General features: G+C 58.1%; 1 protein-coding gene across 1 annotated transcript in view; it reads left to right on the forward strand.

The window, feature by feature from the left end:
• The window catches only part of IGSF21 (immunoglobin superfamily member 21), a gene marked incomplete at its 5' end in the record, with an annotated part of 97941 nt that overhangs the window by 52854 nt on the left and 31700 nt on the right, over positions 1-13387 (forward strand). Inside the window, one exon of the mRNA XM_054175679.1 lies at positions 413-525. Within this exon, the coding sequence (XP_054031654.1) occupies positions 413-525 (113 nt within the window). The remainder of the gene's footprint in view (positions 1-412; positions 526-13387) is intronic.

Raw genomic sequence — 13387 nt, forward strand, 5'->3', positions numbered from 1 at the left:
GTGTGGCCTAAGCAGCGCTGAGCACAGGGCACAAGGACTTCCCTGCTCCTGCTGGCCACACTCTTCCTGATGCAGGCCAGGATGCCCTTGGCCTTCTTGGTGCCCTGGGCACACTGCTGGCTCATGTTCAGCCTACTATCAACCACTCCCCCCAGGTCCCTCTCTGCCTGGCTGCTCTCAGCCACTCTGCCCCCAGCCTGTAGCTCTGCCTGGGGTTGCTGTGGCCAAAGTGCAGCCCCTGGCACTTGGACTTGTTCAATGCCATCCTGTTGGCCTCTGCCCTTCTGTCCAGTTGGGTGAGGTCCCTCTGCAGAGCCCTTCTACCTTCTCAATTGTGTGTCTCTGACCCATCCTTCCCTGGCAGCTCACATCCCCTTGTGTTTTCTCTCCTTTCCCTCTGGCCCCCCTGCAGCCTACCTGACGGTCAGCATCGAGCCGCTGCCGCCCGTGGTGGTGGGGGACGCCGTGACCCTGAAATGCAACTTCAAGACGGATGGGAAGATGAGGGAGATCGTCTGGTACAGGGTAAGGCACCCCTGAGGCACTGCTGGCCCTGCTCCTGTGCAGCACCTTCCTCAGGGGCACTGATGAGGGGACAGACAGACAGACAGACGGAGCCCACTCAGCGAGTTTGCTGTCGAGAGCCAAGCACAGCCCTGGGAGGAGAGGCTGAGGGGGCTGGGGAGGTTCAGCCTGGAGCAGAGGAGGCTCAGGGGAGACCTTCTTGCTCTCTCCAACTCCCTGAAGGGAGGCTGGAGCCAGGTGGGGGTTGGGCTCTTCTCCCAGTGGCTGAGAGCTGCCAAACAGAAAGGGACCTGGGGGTAGTGATTGACAGCTGGCTGAACAGGAGCCAGCAGTGCCCAGGTGGCCAAGAAGGCCAAGGGCATCCTGGCCTGCAGCAGGAAGAGTGTGGCCAGCAGGAGCAGGGAAGTCCTTGTGCCCTGTGCTCAGCAGTGGTCAGGCCACACCTGGAGTCCTGTGTCCAGCTCTGGGCTCCTCAGGTCAGGAAAGAGGTTGAGCTGCTGGAAGGTGTCCAGAGAAGGGCAACAAAGCTGGGGAGGGGTCTGGAGCACAGCCCTGGGAGGAGAGGCTGAGGGAGCTGGGGTTGCTTAGCCTGGAGAAGAGGAGGCTCAGGGAGACCTTCTTGCTCTCTTCCAACTCCCTGAAGGAGGTTGCAGCCAGTGGGGGTTGGGCTCTTCTCCCAGGCAGGCACCCAGCCCCAGAACAAGAGGACACAGTCTCAAGCTGTGCCAGGGGAGGTTTAGGCTGGATGTTAGGAAGAAGTTCTTCATAGAGAGAGAGATTGCCCATGGGAATGTGCTGCCCAGGGAGGTGATGGAGTCCCCATCCCTGGAGGTGTTCAAGAGGGTCTTGGATGTGGCACTTGGAGCCATGGTTTGGTTGTCAGGAGGTGTTGGGTGAGAGGTTGAACTTGATGATCTCTGAGGCCCTTTCCAACCTGGTTGATTTTATGATCCTATGATTAATTGCCTCTCTGGGACAGTGCAGTCTTGCCCCCTGCCTGGAGGTGTTCAAGAGCAGCTTGGATGAGGTCTTGAGCAACCTGGGCTAGGGGGAGGTGTCCCTGCCTGTGGTGGGGGGGGTTGGAACTGGATGATCTTGAAGGTCTCTTCCAACCCCAACCCATTCTGTGATTCATTCATTCCAAGATCCCACCCAGTGAGGTGGGAGGCTGCTGGCCAGCGTGGTGGGGATGGTGCTGGGTGCTGAGGTGGGATGGTGCTGGATGCTGAGGTGGGATGGTGCAGGGTGCTGAGGTGGGATGTGGGGTGCTGGTGGATGCTGAGGTGGGACTTGGGATGGTGCTGGGTGCTGAGGTGGGATGTGGGATGGTGCTGGATGCTGAGGTGGGATGGTGCAGGGTGCTGAGGTGGGATGTGGGGTGCTGGTGGATGCTGAGGTGGGACTTGGGATGGTGCTGGGTGCTGAGGTGGGATGTGGGATGGTGCTGGGTGCTGAGGTGGGAGGTTCTGCTCAGCTGCACCCTGGGACAGGACAAGGGGCAATGGATATAAACTCCAGCCCAGGAGGTTCCACCTCACTATGAGGAGGAACTTCTTGACTGTGAGGGTCCCAGAGCCCTGGAGCAGGCTGCCCAGAGAGGTTGTGGAGTCTCCTTCTCTGGAGCCTTTCCAGCCCCATCTGGATGTGTTCCTGTGTGCCCTGTACTGGATTCATTGCTCCTGCTATGGCAGGGGAGTTGGATTCAACGATCTCTGGAAGTCCCTTCCACCCCCTAAGATCCTGGGATCCTGTGAAATCCCTCTGCAAACACATCCCCAACCTGCACCTTCTAGATGGTGCAGGAATGGGGCTGCAGCCCACCAGCTGCCTTTTCTACACTCAGTAATTCCAGCTCATAGAGTCATAGAATCAATAAGGTTAGAAAAGACCTCAGAGCTCAGCAAATCCAAGCTGTCACCCAACACCTCCTGACAACCAAACCATGGCTCCAAGGGCCACATCCAAGCCCCTCTTGAACACCTCCAGGGATGGGGACTCCACCACCTCCCTGGGCAGCACATCCCAATGGCCAATACCTCTTGCTGGGAAGAACTTTCTCCTCACCTCCAGCTTAAACTTCCCCTGGCACAGCTTGAAACTCTGTCCTCTTGTTCTGGTGCTGGGTGCCTGGAAGAAGAGACCAAGCCCCCACCTGGCTCCAAGCTCCCTTCAGGGAGTTGGAGAGAGCAAGAAGGTCTCCCCTGAGCCTCCTCTTCTCCAGGCTAAATGAGCTTGGAGCATATCTGGCCCTTAAAAGCAGCAGAGCATAACCATGGGCTGCTGCTGAGCAGATCCCTGCGTGGCAAAGCCATGGGATCTGGAGCTCCATGGTTCATTGCACTGGTGAAGGGAAGGGGACAAGGGCTGATGCTGTGACCTGTGCTGGATTCTCTGCTCCTGCTCTGGCAGGGGGGTTGGATTCAACGATCTCCTGAGGTCTCTTCCAACCCCTAACATCCTGGGAGCCTGGGATCCTGTGAGCCCTCTTCCCTGCCCTCGGGGATGGGGACAGGAAGCCTCCCTGCTGCTTTGCGCTTCTCCAGCCGGAGGTCAAGGCTGGAGAGCACCGAGCGAGGCAGACGGCGCCGGCGCTGCTGCCAAGATCGATTGGGTGCAGCCGGCAGCCAGGCTGGCCCCTGGAAAGCTGGGAAAGGAGGAGGGGGAGAGATGGGAACCGACCTTGCAGTCGTCCTGAGGGCTCCCATCAGGCTTCCTTCTCTGTTATCCAGATGGTGTGTTTAGCTTTTCCAAGTGGATTTGGGGGTTAAGCAGGCTTGGTTACATGAGTGCTGAGCCCAGCTCTGGGCTCCTCAGCTTAGGAAAGATGTTGAGGTGCTGGAAGGTGTCCAGAGAAGGGCAAGAAAGCTGGGGAGGGGTCTGGAGCACAGCCCTGGGAGGAGAGGCTGAGGGAGCTGGGGTTGCTTAGCCTGGAGCAGAGGAGGCTCAGGGGAGACCTTCTTGCTCTCTCCAACTCCCTGAAGGTAGACTTGAGGGTGCTGGGGGAGGAGAAGCTCACCAGGAGCTCTCAGAGTGCACTTGCAGCCCAGAGAGCCAAGCAGAGCCTGGGCTGCAGCAAGAGAAGTGTGGCCAGCAGGGCCAGGGAGGGGATTCTCCCCCCTCTGCTCAGCTCTGGGGAGACCCCACCTGGAGTACTGCCTCCAGCTCTGGAGCCCCTATGACAAGAAGGATATGGAGGTGCTGGAAGGTGTCCAGAGAAGGGCCATGAGGAGGAGCAGAGGGCTGGAGCTGCTCTGCTGTGAGGACAGACTGAGGGAGTTGGGGCTGTTCAGTCTGGAGAAGAGAAGGCTCTGAGGTGACCTCATTGTGGCCTTCCAGGATCTGCAGGGGGCTACAAGCAGGCTGGGGAGGGACTGCTCAGGATCTCAGGGAGTGATAGGACTTGGGGGGAATGGAATGAAGCTGGAGGTGGGGAGATTCAGGCTGGAGGTGAGGAGGAAGTTCTTCCCCATGAGAGTGGTGAAGCCCTGGAATGGGTTGTCCAGGGAGGTGGTTGGGGCCCCAGCCCTGGAGGTGTTTAAGCCCAGGCTGGACGAGGCTCTGGGCAGCCTGATCTAGTGTGGGGTGTCCCTGCCTATGGCAGGGGGGTTGGAACTAGATGATCCTTGTGGTCCCTTCCAACCCTAACTGATACTATGATACTATGATAAGGGAGGTTGGAGCCAGGTGGGGGTTGGTCTCTTCTCCCAGGCAGGCAGCCAGCACCAGAACAAGAGGGCAGATTCTCAAGCTGTGCCAGGGGAGGTTCAGGCTGGAGGTGAGGGGGAAATTCTTCCCAGCAAGAGAGATTTGCCTTTAGAATGTGCTGCCCAGGGAGGTGGTGGAGTCCCCATCCCTGGAGGTGTTTAGGAAGAGCCTGGCTGAGGCACTTGGTGCCATGGTTGAGTTGATCAGATGATGTGGGGTGATAGGTTGGACTTGGTGATCTCAAAGGTCTCTTCCAACCTGGTTAATTCTATTCTATTCTATTCTATTCTATTCTATTCTATTCTATTCTATTCTATTCTATTCTATTCTATTCTATTCTATTCTATTCTATTCTATTCTACTCTACTCTACTCTACTCTACTCTACTCCATTCCATTCCATTCCATTCCATTCCATTCCATTCCATTCCATACCACATCTGGAGGATTGTGTCCTGTTCTGGGCATGGTTTAGTTGATCAGAGGGTGTTGGGGGATAGGTTGGACTTGATGATCTCTGAGGTCTTTCCCAACCTGGTTAATTCTGGGGTTTGGCTCTGGGGGCTTTGTGTGAAGGGTTGATGCAGTTGGGGGTTGGGGGGCTCAGGCCAGAGGTGCTGTGCAAAGAGGGTTTGCAGGTTGGGTGTGGAATGATGTGGGGTTAAAAAGAGGGAGTGGTTGTCAGGCTCCATGGGAGGTGATGGCAAACTGAGGGTGGTTGGGGCTTGGGAACCCCCAGAGCCCTCCCCACACCCCACAGCCTCACCAGGCAGAAACCTGCTTTTTATCTCTCCAAATGAAGGTATTATTCAACCCAACCTTCTTGCTTTGTGCACAGAGGAATTCCCAAGGCTGGCTTTGGGGGGCTGTAATTATCCCATTACTGTTGCTAATAATGATCAGAAATCCACAGCAGTGCCTAAGCTGTTGGAAAAAGAAAAGCCAAAGGCTTCATTTGGAGTGGAGGCCCTCAGGGGTCAGCCCTGGGAGCAGGCTTGCCTAACATCTTTGCTGGTGCCATGGAGGGTGGCACTGAGAGCACCCTCAGCAGGTTTGCTGAGGACACCAAGCTGTGTGGTGCAGCTGCCAGCTGGAGGGAAGGATCCATCCAGAGGGACCTGGGCAGGCTGCAGAGCTGAGCCCAGGACAACCTCAGGAGGTTCAACAAGGCCAAGGGCAAGGTCCTGCAGCTGGGGCAGGGCAATCCCAGGCACTGCTAGAGGCTGGGCAGGGACTGGCTGGAGAGCAGCCCTGGAGAAAAGGACCTGGGGGTGCTGGGGGGGGAGAAGCTCCACAGGAGCCAGCAGGGAGCACTTGCAGCCCAGAGAGCCAAGCAGAGCCTGGGCTGCAGCAAGAGAAGTGTGGCCAGCAGGGCAGGGAGGGGATTCTGCCCCTCTGCTCCACTCTGCTGAGACCACAGCTGCAGCTCTGGGGCCAGCTCTGGAGCCTCTGTGCCAGGAAGGCTCTGGAGGGGCTGGAAGGTGTCCAGAGAAGGGCCACGAGGAGGAGCAGAGGGCTGGAGCTGCTCTGCTGTGAGCACAGCCTGAGAGAGTTGGGGTTGTGCAGGCTGGAGAGGAGAAGGCTCCCAGGAGACCTTCTGGTGGTCTTCCAGGATCTGCAGGGGGCTCCAGGAAAGCTGGGGAGGGACTTCTGAGGGTGTCAGGGAGGGATAGGAATGGGGGGAATGGAGCAAAACTAGAAGTGGGGAGATTGAGATTGGCTGTGAGGAAGAAGTTGTTCCCCAGGAAGGTGGTGAGAGCCTGGCACAGGCTGCCCAGGGAGGTGGTGGAAGCCTCCAGGCTGGAGGTGTTTGCAGCCAGGCTGGAGGTGGCTGTGAGCAACCTGCTGTGGTGTGAGGTGTCCCTGCCCATGGCAGGGGGGTTGGAACTGGCTGAGCCTTGAGCTCCCTTCCAACCCTGCCAGTTCTGTGCTTGTAAGCAGTGCTGAGCTCTTCACCTTGGGCTGCCCCCTGCAAACCTTTCCCCTTCCCATCCCTATCCCCCAAACCCTCAGGGATGTGGGCTGGCTGGATTTGAAGGGAGGCAATTTGGAGGCTGTAGCTTTCCCTGCTGCCAGCACCTTGCCCTTCTGGATCAAACCTCAGCTCTGACAATGCAGAGCAGGTTTGGAGCAGGTTTTCAGCAGGGGGGGGAAGGGAAGGACTTCTCTGTGGAATTTCAGGACAAGCTGCCAACAACAAACAAGAAACCCCTCAGAACAGGGAGCAAATGCAAAGCTTTTTCCAGCTGGATGTTAAAACCCCTCCACACCTCAGCCCTTTGCTTGCAGTTTGCTTGCTGGAGGAGTCACAGAGAGAACTAATTGGGCTGCTGGCTTTGGGAGGAAGCAGCTGCCCTTTGCCAGGGGATATTTTGTTTCTCCTCTTGGATCTTTACCACCTCCTTTCTGCCTCCCCCAAATGAGGAGCAGCAGCTCTGCCTGGAAGCTCTTCCTCATATCCAGGCAGGTTGTAAATAGGAGAAGGTGCTCTCTGCCTTGATGGATATTCAGCTGCTGCAGCACAGGAGCTTTGCCATGGAGGAGCTCTGGCTGTGAGTGTGTGTGGTTAGGTGTGGAGGGGATGCAAAGAGAGAAGCAGCAAAACAGACAACATGGAGAGGAGAGGAGAGGAGAGGAGAGGAGAGGAGAGGAGAGGAGAGGAGAGGAGAGGAGAGGAGAGGAGAGGAGAGGAGAGCAGAGGAGAGGAGAGGAGAGGAGAGGAGAGGAGAGGAGAGGAGAGGAGAGGATGAGAGGAGAGGGGAGGAGAGGAGAGGAGAGGGAGGAGAGGAGAGGGGAGGAGAGGAGAGGAAGAGGAGAGGAGAGGGAGGAGAGGGGAGGGGAGGGGAGGGTGAGGGGAGGGGAGGGAGGGGAGGGGAGGGGAGGTGGAGGGGAGGGGAGGGGAGGGGAGGGGAGGGGAGGGGAGGGGAGGGAATAAACAGGTTGGAAAAGACCTCAGAGATCATCAAGTCCAAACTTCTCACCCAGGGTTTGCTGGGGTGGGCTTGGTCCTCTTCTCCTTGGGGTCAAGTGATAGAAGGAGAAGAAATGGCTGAAATTGCCCATGCTGAAGCCAGAGGTTAATGAGGGCTTCGGTCCTGGTGCTGAGCATCTCTCTGCCTCCTTCCAGGCTCCCAATTAAAGCTGGAAGAGCAAAGAAAGAAGCTAATGGAGAGGGGAAAAACTCTTCAAAGCTGGGGAGCCCTCACTTGCTCCTTACAAACCCCTGGAAGGAGGTTGGAGCCAGGTGGAGGTTGGGCTCTTCTCCCAAGAAGTGATGGGATGAGAGGAAATGGCACCAGGGGAGGGTTAGGTTGGACATGAGGAACAATTTGTGTCCTGCAAGGGTGGTCAGGCACTGGCTCAGGCTGCCCAGGGAGGTGGTGGAGTCCCCAGCCCTGGAGGTGCTCAAGAAACCTGTGGCCATGGCACCTGGGGCCAAGGTTTGGTGGCCAGGGTGGGCTTGGGCTGCTGGTTGGACTCTTTGAGGTCTTTCCCAACTCATTTCCATGACTCCAACTGGCCCCAACCCTGACCTGCAGCTGCAACTGGGGCTTTGTCTTCCCTTTCTGTTGGGGGAGGGAGATTTTCCTGCTGGTGCTGCCACCTCAGCCAGGTTTTTCCCTTCCCTTTCCCACTCAGTAATATTGGATTAACCCACTTTCTGCCTAGCTGGGGCTGGATTTGCATAATCCCCCTCCCCCTCCCCTGCACAGAGGGCTGCTGGAGCCCCTCAGCTGAAGGCTGCCACTCTGGGGCAGCCCAGCAAATTCTGCTCTGAGAAACCACAGAGAGAGGAGGCTGGACAGATGGGCAGAGGCCAAGGGCAGGAGATTGAACACATCCAAGTGCCAGGTGCTGCACATTGGCCACAGCAACCCCAGGCAGAGCTACAGGCTGGGGGCAGAGTGGCTGAGAGCAGCCAGGCAGAGAGGGACCTGGGGGGAGTGGGTGACAGCAGCTGAACAGGAGCCAGCATTGTGCCCAGGGGGCCAAGAAGGCCAAGGGCATCCTGGCCTGCAGCAGGAAGAGTGTGGCCAGCAGGAGCAGGGAAGTCCTTGTGCCCTGTGCTCAGCACTGCTTAGGCCACACCTGGAGTCCTGTGTCCAGTTCTGGGCTCCTCAGTTAGGAAAGAGGTTGAGCTGCTGGAAGGTGTCCAGAGAAGGGCAACAAAGCTGGGAGGGGTCTGAGCACAGCCCTGGGAGGAGAGGCTGAGGGAGCTGGGGTTGCTTAGCCTGCAGAAGAGGAGGCTCAGGGGAGACCTTCTTGCTCTCTGCAACTCCCTGCAGGGAGGCTGGAGCCAGGTAGGGGTTGGTCTCTTCTCTCAGGCAGGCAGCCAGCCCCAGAACAAGAGGACACAGTCTCAAGCTGTGCCAGGGGAGGTTTAGGCTGGAGGTTAGGAAGAAATTCTTCCCAGAGAGAAAGATTGGCCATGGGAATGTGCTGCCCAGGGAGGTGGTGGAGTCCTCATCCCTGGAGGTGTTCAGGAGGAGACTTGACAGGATGCTTGGTGCCATGGTTTAGTTGATCAGGTGGTGTTGGGTGATAGGTTGGACTTGATGATCTCTAAGGTCTCTTCCAACCTGGTTAATTCAATTCAATTCTATTCTATTCTATTCTATTCTATTCTATTCTATTTTGTTCTATTTTGTTCTATTCTAAGGGGTGGGGGTGAACCCTGACAGTTCTGTGTTTCTTGTTTGGGGTGGCTGAGGGATTGTTCAGTCTGGAGAAAGGGAGGCTGAGGGGAGGCTTCTTTGCGCTCTACAGCTCCCTGAAAGGAGGTTGGAGCCAGGTGGGAGTTGATCTCTTCTCCTCAGTGTCAGATGATAGACCAAGAGGAAAGATAGACCAAGAAAGCTGGGGAGGGACTTCTGAGGGTGTCAGGGAGTGATAGGACTTGGGGGGACAGGGAGTGATAGGACTGGGGGGGATGGAACAAAAGTAGAAATGGGGAGATTGAGATTGGCTGTGAGGAAGAAGTTGTTCCCCAGGAGGGTGGTGAGAGCCTGGCACAGGCTGCCCAGGGAGGTGGTGGAAGCCTCCTGCCTGGAGGTGTTTGCAGCCAGGCTGGAGGTGGCTGTGAGCAACCTGCTGCAGTGTGAGGTGTCCCTGCCCATGGCAGGGGGCTTGGAGCTGGCTGAGCCTCGAGCTCCCTTCAAGTTCTAGGATTCTAGGCTTCTATGATTCCCAACTGCTGAAGCCTCGAGGAGACCCGGGCTGAGCAAAGAGGCTTTTCCCACCACACAAACAGCACCAAGCACCGTCTGCAGAGGTGCTAATTAACATCCAACCCCCTTCCTCCCTGCTGAATTCCTCTCCAGCAGGTGCCTTCTGCCCGGGAAGATGTGCAGGCACAGGTCAGGAAGCCTCTTGCAGCTCGGGGCAAGGGCTCCAAGCCTCTCTGCGGGAGATTTGGGGGTGGGGGGCGGTGGCATCTTTGCAGACGAGCTTGTAATGAGCTGGGGAAGCCACGGAGCTGTCAAGCTGCTGGGCTGGCTCCCGTCGCAGACGTCTCGGGGGTGGCACTCAAGCCCTGATTAGTATGGTCACCGCCGCGCTGCAGCGAGGGCTGGGGGAGAGGGGAGGTGGGGAAGGGGTGGGGGGAGGGAGATGATTTTCTGCAGCAGTGCAGAGCTCTTCAAAATATATCTATTGAAGGGGAAATGAAAAAAAAACCCAACCCCAAAATAATAGAGAAGGAAGAAGGGAGGGGGGGGAAATCTTGGGCTGGCTCTGCGCAGGCATCTGGCAGCGGCGGAGGACGCAGGCAGCCGGCAGCAGGCAGCCTGTGCACACAGCCAGGGGCTCAGCTGAGGCTGTGGTAATTGCAAAGGAAAAGCCAAACCCAAGCTGAAAAATATCCTCCCCCCCCCCCTCCATGTAATGTTGTGGCAGCTTTTTGGTGGCAGGGAAGGGCCGGGAGGTTCCCCCGGAGCACGGCAGAGCGTCCGCGCTCGGCGCCCCGCTGCCCGCCGGGGCCCCCAGGGCTCGGCCTGGGGATGTGTGAACAGGGAGGGCTGGGGAGGGAAGGGAGCCTGAGGGTCCAGGGAGAGTTGTTCTGCCTCGGTTAATTAGTGGTTGGCATTTAGTCTAATTAGCAAGATGGAAAATGACTGGGAGCCGGGGCGGGCGTCGCTGTCTGCAGAGCTCTTGCGCAGGTGTCGCTCTCTGCAGCGCTCAGGGGCTGGGGGCTCTGCTCTCCATGGCGCCTGTGGCCATGGGCACTGCTCTCCATGGCGCCTGTGCCCATGGCACTGCTCTCTGTAGCACCTGTGGCCCATGGGCACTGCTCTCTGTAGCACCTGTGGCCCATGGGCACTGCTCTCTGTAGCACCTGTGGCCCACGGGCACTGCTCTCCATGGCAGCTGTAGCCCATGGGCACTGCTCTCTGTAGCACCTGTGGCCCATGGGCACTGCTCTCCATGGCACCTGTGGCCCACGGGCACTGCTCTCCATGGTGCCTGTGGCCCATGGGCACTGCTCTCCATGGCACCTGTGGCCCATGGGCACTGCTCTCCATGGTACCTGTGGGCCATGAGCACTGCTCTCTGTAGCACCTGTGGGCCATGAGCACTGCTCTCCATGGTACCTGTGGGCCATGCCATGGGCACTGCTCTCTGTAGCACCTGTGGCCCATGGGCACTGCTCTCCATGGCGCCTGTGGCCCATGGGCACTGCTCTCCATGGCACCTGTAGCCCATGAGCACTGCTCTCCATGGTACCTGTGGGCCATGAGCACTGCTCTCCATGGTACCTGTGGCCCATGGGCACTGCTCTCCATGGTACCTGTGGGCCATGAGCACTGCTCTCCATGGTACCTGTGGGCCATGCCATGGGCACTGCTCTCTGTAGCACCTGTGGCCCATGGGCACTGCTATCCATGGCACCCATAGTGCATGGGCACTGCTCTCCATGGCACCTGTGGCCCATGGGTGCTGTTCTCCATGGCACCTGTGGCCCATGGCCATTGCTCTCCATAGCACCCATGGTGCATGAACATTGCTCTCCATGGCACCCATGGTGCATGGCCATTGCTCTCCATGGCACCCATGGTGCATGGCCATTGCTCTCCATAGCACCCATGGTGCATGAACATTGCCTTCCACAGCACCCATGGCACACGATCCTTGCTCTGCACAGCACCCACACACGAGTGTTTCTCTCCATGGCACCCATTAACATCCCCTTTGCACACTGCTGTCCCCAGCCCCCACCCAACAGCTCTGCCTTTGGCGCTCCCCAGCTCGAAGCATGGAGCTTCAAGCTGCAGAGATGTGGTGCTGAGGGCCCTGGGTTCACCCCAGCCTTGCTGCAGTTAGGGCATGGTCAGGCTGGAGGATCCTGCAGGCCTTTTCCACCCCAAACTGCTCTGTGGTTTGATGATTCCAAAGCCTTTCTTCTCCACCCAGGGGCTCTTTGGCTGCTTCCCTGCCTGGGGAACACCCCCAGGCTCCAAACCCCTTGGCCAGGCCAGGCAGGGGCTGATGCATTACAGATGTTGGCAGTGCAGCTCGGAGCTGCCTGATGGATGGTGACAAAGTGTGGTCCCCCCGGGGGCTTCCTCTGCCACTGCCCATTAGGAGCAATGAGCTGTTCCCAGCCCCGGCTGGCGGCTCCCGCGGTGGCTGCAGGCAGGGAAATGTTGCTGGTGACAGTGACAAAGTCGCTGCTCAGAGCAGCAGCAGCTGCAGGGCATCACAGAATGGGTTTGGCTGGGGAGGGGTCTTCAAGATCAGCCAGTTCCAGCCCCCCCCTGCCATGGGCAGGGACACCTCCCACCAGCCCAGCTTGCCCGAGGACTCATCCAGCCTCCAGGCAGGGGACAGCCACAGCCTCCCTGGGCAGCCTGTGCCAGAGTCTCCCCAGCCTCACTCCAAAGAATTTCTTCTTCATCTCCAGTCTCAACCTCCCTTCTCCCAGCTCAAAGCCATTGTTCCTCCTCCTGGCACTCCCAGCCCTTGTCCAAAGTCCCTCCCCAGCTCCCCTGGAGCCCTTTCAGGTACTGGAAGGCTGCTCTGAGGTGTCCCTGGAGCCTTCTCTTCTCCAGGCTGAACAGCCCCACCTCTCTCAGCCTGTCCCCAGCCCTCTGATCATCTTTCTGGCCTCCTCTGAACCCTGTCCAATGGTTCCAGGTCCTCCTTGTGCTGGGGGCTCCAGAGCTGGAGGCAGTGCTGCAGGTGGGGTCTGAGCTGAGCAGAGCAGAGCAGAGGGGCAGAATCCCCTCCCTGTGCTGCTGCTCTCCCTGCTCTGGCTGCAGCTCAGCACACAGCTGCCTGCTGGGCTGCCAGGGACCACTGCTGGCTCCTGGGGAGTCTGCCAGCACCTGACACCTCCATTTTCAGTCTGCATCTGCCCTTCTCACACTCAAACCCACTACCCCTTGCCCTATCCCTGCAAGTCCTCATGAAGAGTCCCTCCCCAGCTTCCTTGCAGGCTCCCATGGGGTGGAGGAACCAAGTGAAGGACACACAATGTGCTGAGCCTGTTGTAAGCCCTTCCTGCACCATATGATGCTGCTGGGAAAGCTCAGAGCCTGGCAAAGTGAGGGATGCTGGGTTGGGGGTACTCAGGAGGAGGCAGGATACTCAGGAGGGGGCAGGATATTCAGGAGGAGCCAGGATACTCAGGAGGAGGAAGGATACTCAGGAGGGGGCAGGATAGTCAGGAGGAGCCAAGCTGGAGGCACTGGGCTGCTTCTTTCTTACCTCCAGCTCCTAGAAAGCATCTCCCAGCCAGTCCCAAGCCCCCTCCAAACTTTCAAGGCATGAAGCTGGTCCACTTGGAGGGGGAGGAAAAAAAAAACCCTCCACCAAATCTGGAGCTTTAGCAGTGGAGAAATTCTTTCTGATGGGAGAAAAGCTGCTGATGGAGAGCTCTTGGCCCAGTGACCACGAGAGGTCTGACTTGTGCCATCCATCTCCAGCCTGCCTTGGGTCGTTGCTGTGCCTGGGAGGTGATCATTTAAATGTCAGTGTGGGGAACTCCTTTCATTCCTCACGCTGAGGAGGGGACAGAAGGTCACAGAGCAGCAGCAGCAGCAGCAGAGCTCATTGAGCTTCTCTGCTGCTGCTGCTGCTGCTGCTGCTGCTGCTGCTGCTGCTGCTGCTGCTGCTGCTGGCTGAGGGCATCCCTCCAGCTCCAGGGCTGCACCTCCCAA

Source organism: Dryobates pubescens, chromosome 33, assembly GCF_014839835.1.
Source record: "Dryobates pubescens isolate bDryPub1 chromosome 33, bDryPub1.pri, whole genome shotgun sequence".
NCBI classification, from domain to species: domain Eukaryota; kingdom Metazoa; phylum Chordata; class Aves; order Piciformes; family Picidae; genus Dryobates; species Dryobates pubescens.